At 51.4% G+C, this 13,352-nt stretch overlaps 1 protein-coding gene across 2 annotated transcripts in view; it reads right to left on the bottom strand.

The window, feature by feature from the left end:
• Positions 1-13,352, bottom strand: part of LOC125379316 — a 63,449-nt gene that overhangs the window by 35,862 nt on the left and 14,235 nt on the right. Inside the window, exon 2 of one of the 2 annotated variants that reach the window (XM_048395596.1) lies at positions 12,247-12,337. In XM_048395596.1, coding sequence (XP_048251553.1) covers positions 12,247-12,337 — 91 coding nt within the window. Of the gene's footprint in view, positions 1-11,953; positions 12,338-13,352 lie in introns of those variants that run through there. The other variant, XR_007220663.1, reaches the window with a different exon arrangement.

The following is a 13,352-nucleotide window of genomic DNA, read 5'->3' on the forward strand; positions in this document are numbered from 1 at the left end:
CCTCTTTGTATCGACTAGCCGCATCCACTACTGTTAAAGCGTATTTATACGTTTTGCGTTTTACCTTATCGTGGGGAAGAAACAAGAGGTCAGCCTGATGAACTTCATTCGTCGTAAAAATATCAAACTTCTTCCTCGGTATTTAACGCGGTGCCGGTAAATATATCTGCCACATCGCTTGTTTCTTTAACCAATCCTTTGCCACATCTTTAGATACCTTAGCCGTGGTGGCTAATTTTTTTATTACTCCTACACCTTTCCAATATCCTCGTGGGCTATAGTAAATTTTATCCATTATTAATTAATATTGATGTTTCGTTTAATACAACTCATGACTATTGTTGAATCGCATAATCATTTTGGCATAAAAAATCCCCCCTGTAGTAGCAGTATAGGTAATAAATCTGGCTCCAGTGGAAGTGGTCCAGAACCCCCATTACCTATAAAAATTTATATCATTGGCTCCAGGTGGTGGTAAGCTAGAGTCGATTTAACTTAATCTCATGACTATCATTAAATCGCATAATCATTTTGGCATAAAAAATTCCTCCTGTAGTAGCAGTATAGGTATATGAATCCTGCTCCAGTGGAAGTGGTCCAGAACCCCCATTACCTATACTACTGTCAGTGATTGGGAGTGATGGGTCAGTGAATGGGCATGATGGGTCAGTGATGGGGAAGTGATGGGTTAGTGATTGGGAGTGGTGGGTCAGTGATGGGGAATGGTGGGTCAATGATTGGGAGTGGTGGGTCAGTGATTGGGAGTGGGGGTCAGTGATGGGGAGAGGTGGGTCAGTGATGAGGAGTGGTGGGTCAGTGATGGAGAGCGGTGGGTCAGTGATAGGAAGCGGTGGGTCAGTGATGGAGAGTGGTGAGCCAGTCATGGGGAGTGGTGGGCCAGTCATGGGGAGTGGTGGGTCAGTGATGGAGAGTGGTGGGCCAGTGAAAGGGAGTGGTGGGTCAGTGATGGGGGATGGTGGGTCAATGATGGGAAGTGGTGGGTCAGTGATGGGGAGTGGTGGGTCAGTGATGGGGGTGGTGGGTCAGTGATGGGAAGAAGTGGGTCAGTGATAGGGAGTGGTCGGTCAGAGATGAGGAGTGGTGGGTCAGTAATGGGGAGTGGTGGGTCAGTGATAGGGAGCGGTGAGTCAGTCATGGGGAGTGGTGGGTCAGTGATAGGGAGTGGTGGGTTAGTGATGGGGAGTGGTGAGTCAGTCATGGGGAGTGGTGGGTCAGTGATGAGGAGTGGTGGGTCAGTGATGGGGAGTGGTGAGTCAGTCATGTGGAGTGGTGGGTCAGTGATAGGGAGTGGTGGGTTAGTGATGGGGAGCGGCGAGTCAGTCATGGGGAGTGGTGGGTCAGTGATGAGGAGTGGTGGGTCAGTGATGGGCCAGTGATAGGGAGTGGTGGGCCAGTGATAGGGAGTGGTGGGTTCGTGATGGGGAGTGGTGAGTCAGTCATGTGGAGTGGTGGGTCAGTGATTGGAAGTGGTGGGTCAGTGATTGGGAGTGGTGGGTCAGTGATGGACTGAGAATACTTCCAACCAAATGTCAGTGATGGGGAGTGATGGGGAGTTGTGGGTCAGTGGAGGGTCAGGGATGGGGAGTAGTGGTCAGTGATGGGGAGTTGTGGGTCAGTGATTAGGAGTAGTGGGTCAGTGATGGGGAGTGGTGGGCCATTGATGGGGAGTGGTGGGTCAGTGATGGGGAGTGGTGGGTCAGTGATGGGAAGTAGCGGGTCAGTGATGGGGAGTAGCGGGTCAGTGATGGGGAGTGGTGGGCCAGTGATGGGGACTGGTGGGTCAGTGATGGGGAGTGGTGGGCCAGTGATGGGGAGTGGTGGGTCAGTGATGGGGAGTGGTGGGTCGGTGCTTGGGATTGGTGGGTCAGTGATGGGAAGTGGTTGGTCAGTGATTGGGAGTGGTGGGTCAGTGATGGGGAGTGATGGGTCAGTGATTGGGCGTGGTGGGTCAGTATTGGGAAGAAGTGGGTCAGTGATTGGGAGTGGTGGGTCAGTGATGGGGAGTGCTGGGTCAGTGATGGGGAGTGGTTGGTCAGTGACAGGGAGTGGTGGGTCAGTGATGGGAAGTGGTGGGGAGTGATGGGGAGTGGTGGGTCAGTGATGGGGAGTGGTGGGCCAGTGATGGAAAGTGGTTGGTCAGTGATTGGGATCGATGGGGAGTGGTGGGGAGTGGTGGGTCAGTGATAGGGAGTGGTGGGTCAGTGATGGGAAGAAGTGGGTCAGTGATTGGGAGTGGTGGGTCAGTGATGGGAAGAAGTGGGTCAGTGATTGGGAGTGATGGGTCAGTGATTGGGCGTGGTGGGTCAGTGATGGGGAGTGACGCGGAGCGGTGGGTCATTGATTGGAAGTGGTTGGTCAGTGATGGACTGAGAATACTTCCAACCAAACGTCAGTGATGGGCAGTGGTGGGTCAGTGATGGGGAATCGTGGGTCAATGATGGGAAGTGGTGGGTCAGTGATCTGGAGTGGTGGGTCAGTGATGGGGGTTGGTTGGTCAGTGATGGGAAGAAGTGGGTCATAGGTCAGTGATTGGGAGTGATGGGTCAGTGAATGGGCATGGTGGGTCAGTGATGGGGAAGTGATGGGTTAGTGATGGGGAGTGGTGGGTCAGTGATGGGGAATGGTGGGTCAATGATTGGAAATGGTGGGTCAGTGATTGGGAGTGGTGGGTCAGTGATGGGGAGAGGTGGGTCAGTGATGAGGAGTGGTGGGTCAGTGATGGAGAGCGGTGAGTCAGTGATAGGGAGCGGTGGGTCAGTGATGGAGAGTGGTGAGCCAGTCATGGGGAGTGGTGGGCCAGTGATGGGGAGTGGTGGGTCAATGATGAGGAGTGGTGGGTCAGTGATGGAGAGTGGTGGGCCAGTGAAAGGGAGTGGTGGGTCAGTGATGGGGGATGGTGGGTCAATGATGGGAAGTGGTGGGTCAGTGATGGGGGTGGTGGGTCAGTGATGGGAAGAAGTGGGTTAGTGATTGGGATTGGTGGGTCAGTGATTGGGAGTGGTCGGTCAGAGATGAGGAGTGGTGGGTCAGTAATGGGGAGTGATGGGTCAGTGATAGGGAGTGGTGGGTCAGTGATAGGGAGTGGTGAGTCAGTCATGGGGAGTGGTGGGTCAGTCATGGGGAGTGGTGGGTCAGTGATGAGGAGTGGTTGGTCAGTCATGGAGAGTGGTGGGTTAGTAATGGGGAGCGGCGAGTCAGTCATGGGGAGTGGTGGGTCAGTGATGAGGAGTGGTGGGTCAGTGGTGGGCCAGTGATAGGGAGTGGTGGGTCAGTGATGGGGAGTGGTGAGTCAGTCATGTGGAGTGGTGGGTCAGTGATTGGAAGTGGTGGGTCAGTGATTGGGAGTGGTGGGTCAGTGATGGACTGAAAATACTTCCAACTAAATGTCAGTGATGGGGAGTGATGGGGAGTTGTGGGTCAGTGGAGGGTCAGGGATGGGGAGTGGTGGGTCAGTAATGGGGAGTAGTGGTCAGTGATGGGGAGTTGTGGGTCAGTGATTGGGAGTAGTGGGTTAGTGATGGGGAGCGGCGAGTCAGTCATGGGGAGTGGTGGGTCAGTGATGAGGAGTGGTGGGTCAGTGATGGGCCAGTGATAGGGAGTGGTGGGTTAGTGATGGGGAGTGGTGAGTCAGTCATGTGGAGTGGTGGGTCAGTGATTGGAAGTGGTGGGTCAGTGATTGGGAGTGGTGGGTCAGTGATGGACTGAGAATACTTCCAACCAAATGTCAGTGATGGGGAGTGATGGGGAGTTGTGGGTCAGTGGAGGGTCAGGGATGGGGAGTGGTGGGTCAGTAATGGGGAGTAGTGGTCAGTGATGGGGAGTTGTGGGTCAGTGATTGGGAGTAGTGGGTCAGTGATGGGGAGTGGTGGGCCATTGATGGGGAGTGATGGGTCAGTGATGGGGAGTGGTGGGTCAGTGATGGGGAGTAGCGGGTCAGTGATGGGGAGTGGTGGGTCAGTGATGGGGAGTAGCGGGTCAGTGATGGGGAGTGGTGGGCCAGTGATGGGGAGTGGTGGGTCAGTGATGGGGAGTAGCGGGTCAGTGATGGGGAGTGGTGGGCCATTGATGGGGAGTGGTGGGTCAGTGATGGGGAGAGGTGGGTCGGTGCTTGGGATTGGTGGGTCAGTGATGGGGAGTGGTTGGTCAGTGACAGGGAGTGGTGGGTCAGTGATGGGAAGTGGTTGGTCAGTGATTGGGAGTGGTGGGTCAGTGATGGGGAGTGATGGGTCAGTGATGGGGAGTGATGGGTCAGTGATTGGGCGTGGTGGGTCAGTATTGGGAAGAAGTGGGTCAGTGATTGGGAGTGGTGGGTCAGTGATGAGGAGTGCTGGGTCAGTGATGGGGAGTGGTTGGTCAGTGATAGGGAGTGGTGGGTCAGTGATGGGGAGTGGTGGGTCAGTGATAGGGAGTGGTGGGTCAGTGATGAGGAGTGCTGGGTCAGTGATGGGGAGTGGTGGGTCAGTGATAGGGAGTGGTGGGTCAGTGATGGGGAGTGGTGGGTCAGTGATAGGGAGTGGTGGGTCAGTGATGGGGAGTGGTGGGTCAGTATTGGGAAGAAGTGGGTCAGTGATGGGGAGTGGTGGGTCAGTGATGAGGAGTGCTGGGTCAGTGATGGGGAGTGGTTGGTCAGTGACAGGGAGTGGTGGGTCAGTGATAGGGAGTGGTGGGTCAGTGATTGGGAGTGGTGGGTCAGTGATGGGAAGTGGTTGGTCAGTGATTGGGAGTGGTGGGGAGTGATGGGTCAGTGATGGGAAGAAGTGGGTCAGTGATTGGGAGTGGTGGGGAGTGGTGGGTCAGTGATTGGGAGTGGTGGGGAGTGATGGGGAGAGGTGGGTCAGTGATGGGAAGAAGTGGGTCAGTGATTGGGAGTGGTGGGTCAGTGATGGGAAGAAGTGGGTCAGTGATTGGGAGTGATGGGTCAGTGATGGGAAGAAGTGGGTCAGTGATTGGGAGTGATGGGTCAGTGATGGGAAGAAGTGGGTCAGTGATAGGGAGTGGTGGGTCAGTGATGGGAAGAAGTGGGTCAGTGATTGGGAGTGGTGGGTCAGTGATGGGAAGAAGTGGGTCAGTGATTGGGAGTGATGGGTCAGTGATTGGGCGTGGTGGGTCAGTGATGGGGAGTGACGCGGAGCGGTGGGTCATTGATTGGAAGTGGTTGGTCAGTGATGGACTGAGAATACTTCCAACCAAACGTCAGTGATGGGCAGTGGTGGGTCAGTGATGGGGAATCGTGGGTCAATGATGGGAAGTGGTGGGTCAGTGATCTGGAGTGGTGGGTCAGTGATGGGGGGTGGTTGGTCAGTGATGGGAAGAAGTGGGTCATAGGTCAGTGATTGGGAGGGATGGGTCAGTGAATGGGCATGGTGGGTCAGTGATGGGGAAGTGATGGGTTAGTGATGGGGAGTGGTGGGTCAGTGATGGGGAATGGTGGGTCAATGATTGGAAGTGGTGGGTCAGTGATTGGGAGTGGTGGGTCAGTGATGGGGAGAGGTGGGTCAGTGATGAGGAGTGGTGGGTCAGTGATGGAGAGCGGTGGGTCAGTGATAGGGAGCGGTGGGTCAGTGATGGATAGTGGTGAGCCAGTCATGGGGAGTGGTTGGCCAGTCATGGGGAGTGGTGGGTCAGTGATGAGGAGTGGTGGGTCAGTGATGGAGAGTGGTGGGCCAGTGAAAGGGAGTGGTGGGTCAGTGATGGGGGATGGTGGGTCAATGATGGGAAGTGGTGGGTCAGTGATGGGGAGTGGTGGGTCAGTGATGGGGGTGGTGGGTCAGTGATGGGAAGAAGTGGGTTAGTGATTGGGATTGGTGGGTCAGTGATTGGGAGTGGTCGGTCAGAGATGAGGAGTGGTGGGTCAGTAATGGGGAGTGGTGGGTCAGTGATAGGGAGTGGTGGGTCAGTGATAGGGAGTGGTGAGTCAGTCATGGGGAGTGGTGGGTCAGTCATGGGGAGTGGTGGGTCAGTGATGAGGAGTGGTGGGTCAGTGATGGGCCAGTGATAGGGAGTGGTGGGCCAGTGATAGGGAGTGGTGGGTCAGTCATGGAGAGTGGTAGGTTAGTAATGGGGAGCGGCGAGTCAGTCATGGGGAGTGGTGGGTCAGTGATGAGGAGTGGTGGGTCAGTGATGGGCCAGTGATAGGGAGTGGTGGGCCAGTGATAGGGAGTGGTGGGTCAGTGATGGGGAGTGGTGAGTCAGTCATGTGGAGTGGTGGGTCAGTGATTGGAAGTGGTGGGTCAGTGATTGGGAGTGGTGGGTCAGTGATGGACTGAAAATACTTCCAACCAAATGTCAGTGATGGGGAGTTGTGGGTCAGTGGAGGGTCAGGGATGGGGAGTGGTGGGTCAGTAATGGGGAGTAGTGGTCAGTGATGGGGAGTTGTGGGTCAGTGATTGGGAGTAGTGGGTCAGTGATGGGGAGTAGTGGGTCAGTGATGGGGAGTGGTGGGTCAGTGATGGGGAGTGGTGGGCCATTGATGGGGAGTGGTGGGTCAGTGATGGGGAGTGGTGGGTCAGTGATGGGGAGTGGTGGGTCAGTGATGGGGAGTGGTGGGTCAGTGATGGGGAGTGGTGGGTCATTGATGGGGAGTGGTGGGTCATTGATGGGGAGTGGTGGGTCAGTGATGGGGAGTGGTGGGCCATTGATGGGGAGTGGTGGGTCAGTGATGGGGAGTGATGAGTCATTGATGGGGAGTGGTGGGTCAGTGATGGGGAGTGATGGGTCATTGATGGGGAGTGGTGGGTCAGTGATTGGGAGTGATGGGTCATTGATGGGGAGTGGTGGGTCAGTGATGGGGAGTGGTGGGTCATTGATGGGGAGTGGTGGGTCAGTGATGGGGAGTGGTGGGCCATTGATGGGGAGTGGTGGGTCAGTGATGGGGAGTGATGAGTCATTGATGGGGAGTGGTGGGTCAGTGATGGGGAGTAGTGGGTCAGTGATGGGGAGTGATGGGTCATTGATGGGGAGTGGTGGGTCAGTGATGGGGAGTGGTGGGTCAGTGATGGGGAGTGGTGGGTCAGTGATGGGGAGTGGTGGGTCAGTGATGGGGAGTGGTGGGTCAGTGATGGGGAGTGGTGGGTCAGTGATGGGGAGTGGTGGGTCATTGATGGGGAGTGGTGGGTCAGTGATGGGGAGTGATGGGTCATTGATGGGGAGTGGTGGGTCAGTGATGGGGAGTGGTGGGCCATTGATGGGGAGTGGTGGGTCAGTGATGGGGAGTGATGGGTCATTGATGGGGAGTGGTGGGTCAGTGATGAGGAGTGGTGGGTCAGTGATGGGCCAGTGATAGGGAGTGGTGGGCCAGTGATAGGGAGTGGTGGGTCAGTGATGGGGAGTGGTGAGTCAGTCATGTGGAGTGGTGGGTCAGTGATTGGAAGTGGTGGGTCAGTGATTGGGAGTGGTGGGTCAGTGATGGACTGAAAATACTTCCAACCAAATATCAGTGATGGGGAGTGATGGGGAGTTGTGGGTCAGTGGAGGGTCAGGGATGGGGAGTGGTGGGTCAGTAATGGGGAGTAGTGGTCAGTGATGGGGAGTTGTGGGTCAGTGATTGGGAGTAGTGGGTCAGTGATGGGGAGTAGTGGGTCAGTGATGGGGAGTGGTGGGTCAGTGATGGGGAGTGGTGGGCCATTGATGGGGAGTGGTGGGTCAGTGATGGGGAGTGGTGGGTCAGTGATGGGGAGTGGTGGGTCAGTGATGGGGAGTGGTGGGTCAGTGATGGGGAGTGGTGGGTCATTGATGGGGAGTGGTGGGTCAGTGATGGGGAGTGGTGGGCCATTGATGGGGAGTGGTGGGTCAGTGATGGGGAGTGATGGGTCATTGATGGGGAGTGGTGGGTCAGTGATGGGGAGTGATGGGTCATTGATGGGGAGTGGTGGGTCAGTGATGGGGAGCGGTGGGCCATTGATGGGGAGTGGTGGGTCAGTGATGGGGAGTGATGGGTCATTGATTGGGAGTGGTGGGTCAGTGATGGGGAGTGGTGGGTCAGTGATGGGGAGTGGTGGGTCAGTGATGGGGAGTGGTGGGTCAGTGATGGGGAGTGGTGGGTCAGTGATGGGGAGTGGCGGGTCATTGATGGGGAGTGGTGGGTCAGTGATGGGGAGTGATGGGTCATTGATGGGGAGTGGTGGGTCAGTGATGGGGAGTGGTGGGCCATTGATGGGGAGTGGTGGGTCAGTGATGGGGAGTGATGGGTCATTGATGGGGAATGGTGGGTCAGTGATGGGGAGTGATGGGTCATTGATGGGGAGTGGTGGGTCAGTGATGGGGAGTGGTGGGCCATTGATGGGGAGTGGTGGGTCAGTGATGGGGAGTGATGGGTCATTGATGGGGAGTGGTGGGTCAGTGATGGGGAGTGGTGGGTCAGTGATGGGGAGTGGTGGGTCAGTGATGGGGAGTGGTGGGTCAGTGATGGGGAGAGGTGGGTCAGTGATGGGGAGTGGTGGGTCATTGATGGGGAGTGGTGGGTCAGTGATGGGGAGTGGTGGGTCAGTGATGGGGAGTGGTGGGTCAGTGATGGGGAGTGGTGGGTCAGTGATGGGGAGTGGTGGGTCATTGATGGGGAGTGGTGGGTCAGTGATGGGGAGTGGTTGGTCAGTCATGGGGAGTCGTGGGTCATTGATGGGGAGTGGTGGGCCAGTGATGGGGAGTGGTGGGCCAATGATGGGGAGTGGTTGGTCAGTCATGGGGAGTAGTGGGTCAGTGATGGGGAGTGGTTGGTCCGTGATGGTGAGTAGTGGGTCATTGATGGGGAGTGGTGGGCCAGTGATGGGGAGTGGTGGGCCAATGATGGGGAGTGGTTGGTCAGTCATGGGGAGTCGTGGGTCAATGATGGAGAGTGGTGGGCCAGTGATGGGGAGTGGTTATCAGAGGTTCATTCAGACCACATAGATCATTCGGACCACTTGGATCATTCAGACCACAGAGGATCTTTCAGACCACAGAGGATCATGTACACCACAGTGGATCATTCAGGCCAAAGAGGATCATTCACACTACAGAGGATCATTCGTACTACAGAGGATCATTCACACCACAGAGGATCATTCACACCACATATGATAATTCACACCACAGAGGATCATTCACACTACAGAGGATGATTCACTCCATATAGGATTATTCAGCCCACAGAGGATCATTCACACTAAAGAGGATCATTCAAACAACATTTGAATAATTCACACTACAGAGGACTCTTCACACTATAAAGGGATAATTCACACCAGAAGATCTTCCACACCACATATGATGATTCACACCACAGAGGATCATTCTAACCACAGAGGATCATTCACCATACAGAGGAAAAATCACACCACATGAGATCATTCACACCACAGAGGATCATTCACACTAGAGCGGATCATTCACACTACAGAGGATCATTCACACCACAGAGGATCATTCTAACCACAGAGGATCATTCACCCTACAGAGGAAAAATCACACCACATGAGATCATTCACACCACAGAGGATCATTCACACAAGAGCGGATCATTCACACTACAGAGGATCATTCACACTACAGAGTATCATTCGCACCTCAGAGAATCATTCGCACCACAAATGATCATTCACACCACAGAGGATCATTCACACTACAGAGGATCATTCATATTACAGAGGATCATTCAGACCACAGTGGGTCATTCAGACCACAGAGGATCATTCACACCACAGAGAATCATTCAGACCACAGAGGATCATTCATACTACAGAGGATCATCCACACTACAGAGGATCATTCAGACCACAGAGGATCATTCACACACCAGAGGATCATACACGACAGAGGATCATTCAGACCACAGAGGATCATTCGCACGACAGAGGATCATACAGACCACAGAGGATCATTCACACTACAGAGGATCATTCGCACGACAGAGGATCATTCACAAGACAGAGGATCATTCACACCACAGAGGATCATTCACACCACAGAGGATCATTCACGCTACAGAGATTCATTCACACCACAGAGGATCATTCACACACCAGAGGATCATACACGACAGAGGATCATTCAGACCACAGAGGATCATTCACACTACAGAGGATCATACAGACCACAGAGGATCATTCACACTAAAGAGGATCATTCACACTACAGAGGATCATTCGCACGACAGAGGATCATTCACACTACAGAGGATCATACAGACCACAGAGGATCATTCACACCACAGAGGATCATTCACACTACAGAGGATATTCAGACCACAGAGGATCATTCACACTACAGAGGATCATTCACACGACAGAGGATCATTCATACTACAGAGGATCATTCACGCTACAGAGATTCATTCACACCACAGAGATCCATTCAGACCACAGAGGATCATTCATACTACAGAGGATCATTCACACTACAGAGGATCATTCAGACCACAGAGGATCATTCACACTACAGAGGATCATTCACACAACAGAGGATCATTCAGACCACAGAGGATCATTGACACTACAGAGGATCATTCAGACCACAGAGGATCATTCACACGACAGAGGATCATTCACACGACAGAGGATCATTCACACTACAGAGGATCATTCATGCTACAGAGATTCATTCACACCACAGAGGATCATTCACACTACAGAGGATCATTCAGACCACAGAGGATCATTCACACTACAGAGGATCATTGACACTACAGAGGATCATTCGCACGACAGAGGATCTTTCACACGACAGAGGATCATTCGCACGACAGAGGATCATTCACACTACAGAGGATCATTCACACGACAGAGGATCATTCACACAACAGAAGATCATTAGCACGACAGAGGATCATTCACACTACAGAGGATCATTCATGCTACAGAGATTCATTCAGACCACAGAGGATCATTCACACTACAGAGGATCATTCAGACCACAGAGGATCATTCACACTACAGAGGATCATTGACACTACAGAGGATCATTCAGACCACAGAGGATCATTCACACTACAGAGGATCATTGACACTACAGAGGATCATTCGCACGACAGAGGATCTTTCACACGACAGAGGATCATTCGCACGACAGAGGATCATTCACACTACAGAGGATCATTCACACGACAGAGGATCATTCACACCACAGAGATCCATTCAGACCACAGAGGATCATTCACACCACAGAGATCCATTCAGACCACAGAGGATCATTCACACTACAGAGGATCATTCAGACCACAGAGGATCATTCACACTACAGAGGATCATTCGCACAACAGAGGATCATTCAGACCACAGAGGATCATTCACGCTACAGAGATTCATTCACACCACAGAGGATCATTCATACTGCAGAGGATCATTCACACTACAGAGGATCATTCAGACCACAGAGGATCATTCACACTACAGAGGATCATTCACACGACAGAGGATCATTCGCACGACAGAGGATCATTCGCACGACAGAGGATCATTCACACTACAGAGGATCATTCACACAACAGAGGATCATTCACACCACAGAGGATCATTCACGCTACAGAGATTCATTCACACCACAGAGATCCATTCAGACCACAGAGGATCATTCACACTACAGAGGATCATTCAATCACTTGTAACAGAATACATTACCTTCAATGTCAAATTACAGAACTATCCATCTACCCAAAGAGAATACTTGATACTATCAATACATGCCAACATGATAGAAACACACGTTGTGACAAGGGAAATCCTACAAAACAAATATGTTGCCAGCGAAATCAATGACTACGTTGACAGACAGCTAGCCTACGTTATTAAATCTGTCAATACACTTAGCTGACAATGAATAGTTTTACCACTCAATAACATGCTTGTTTGTTACAATATCCAAATATGAATCAAGAACAATCTTTTTATTTTTTCTATTTTTAACTTTAAGAATAGAGACAGGTTGAATGGTTTAAACCACTTAAATAACTTGCATCAGAGCCTTTCAGAATAATCATTTTATTCAATCTGAGTTGTTTCATTTTATGGTACGTAATTCTTTCGCCAGAATCCCAGATATCAGAAATTGAATACACTTAACAACTCATTTAGAATATCTTCACAAACATTTTCGTGTACAAGTCTTTACAAAAACTTTGCTTTTGGATTATTTCTTTAGGTTCACACTAAACTTTTCAAACAATCATCCAGGCCTACAATAACCATCACATCAGTCTTCATCGATGACCATATTCATCACTGTCCAATGGTGAACTGTGACATAAGCCATGTTTACCTGGCGATGCCTCCCCTTGTCGGACAAGAAATGTTCATTTGGCATAGCCTGGCGACAGCACCCATTCCTTTTAGGCATTTCTGAATACCATCTGAAAATAACAAAACCATCACATGACTAGAGGACCTAGACCAATCTCTGAAATAAACTTATCTTACAGAAAAATTGTTGGTAAATCATCTCAATTAAGAAATGATGAAAAGGAGCCCAGAGACTCTTCATTTCCTGATATTGCAGTAATCTAGACTTGCCCACTATTATGGACAGACATGAATAGAGGACCATGAAAGTCACACAGGTTTGAAACAGTGACTGTTCCAACTTGGAAATCTCTGCCTGCTGCCAAACATTTGTAGTGTAGATGGTCCCAAGCCATGACCATCTTACCCTGAACAATACGACAATGGGGAGCACAGGACCACACTGAAATTGCGTAGTCAGCAAAACACAAATTAATCTTGAGAAAAACTACATTGGATTAACAAGATTACCATGGCTGAAACTCAGTTCAAAAGCAGACTATGCCAAGTCTAACCTTTACCTGCCTTAGACATGTGCCAGTCATGTTTTACTCAACAAAGAGCAAGCCAAAACTGGTAGTGTTATTGCAATTCATCGGTACACAGGCGCATCGTCAGCAAACTTTGCACGATACGATACCCGATACATTTAATTTGGCATCGATTCCCATTTATCCCTGTATCCATTGTCCATGATGAATAAGCAAGTACAAACTATTTTTTAAATTCCTTATAACTTTTTGGCCGTCCTACGGATACGAAACCGGCCCAATAACAAAACTGACCAGCTTTTCCTTGCTGACTGTCATAATACAATACATAAACTGTTTGTTTCTTATCCTATTCTCATACAGAATGGTTGGCTTGATTCATTGTCATGTTTGATGGGAATTAGTCAGTTGTCCTTCTATGAAACTCTATTCTCAGTCTAATGACTGGGATTTCCTCATAAAATGTCATAGATACAGTATTGAGATACAAATCACATGGTGGCTTCTGTATCAAGATATGTATCACATCGTGTAACGCCTGTACTGCGACATCCATACAAACTGGTCATATCTTGGATTTAAACCCCCAATATTC

This window comes from Haliotis rufescens, unplaced genomic scaffold (assembly GCF_023055435.1).
Source record: "Haliotis rufescens isolate VD_foot unplaced genomic scaffold, xgHalRufe1.0.p SCAF_14, whole genome shotgun sequence".
Taxonomy (NCBI): Eukaryota; Metazoa; Mollusca; class Gastropoda; order Lepetellida; family Haliotidae; genus Haliotis; species Haliotis rufescens.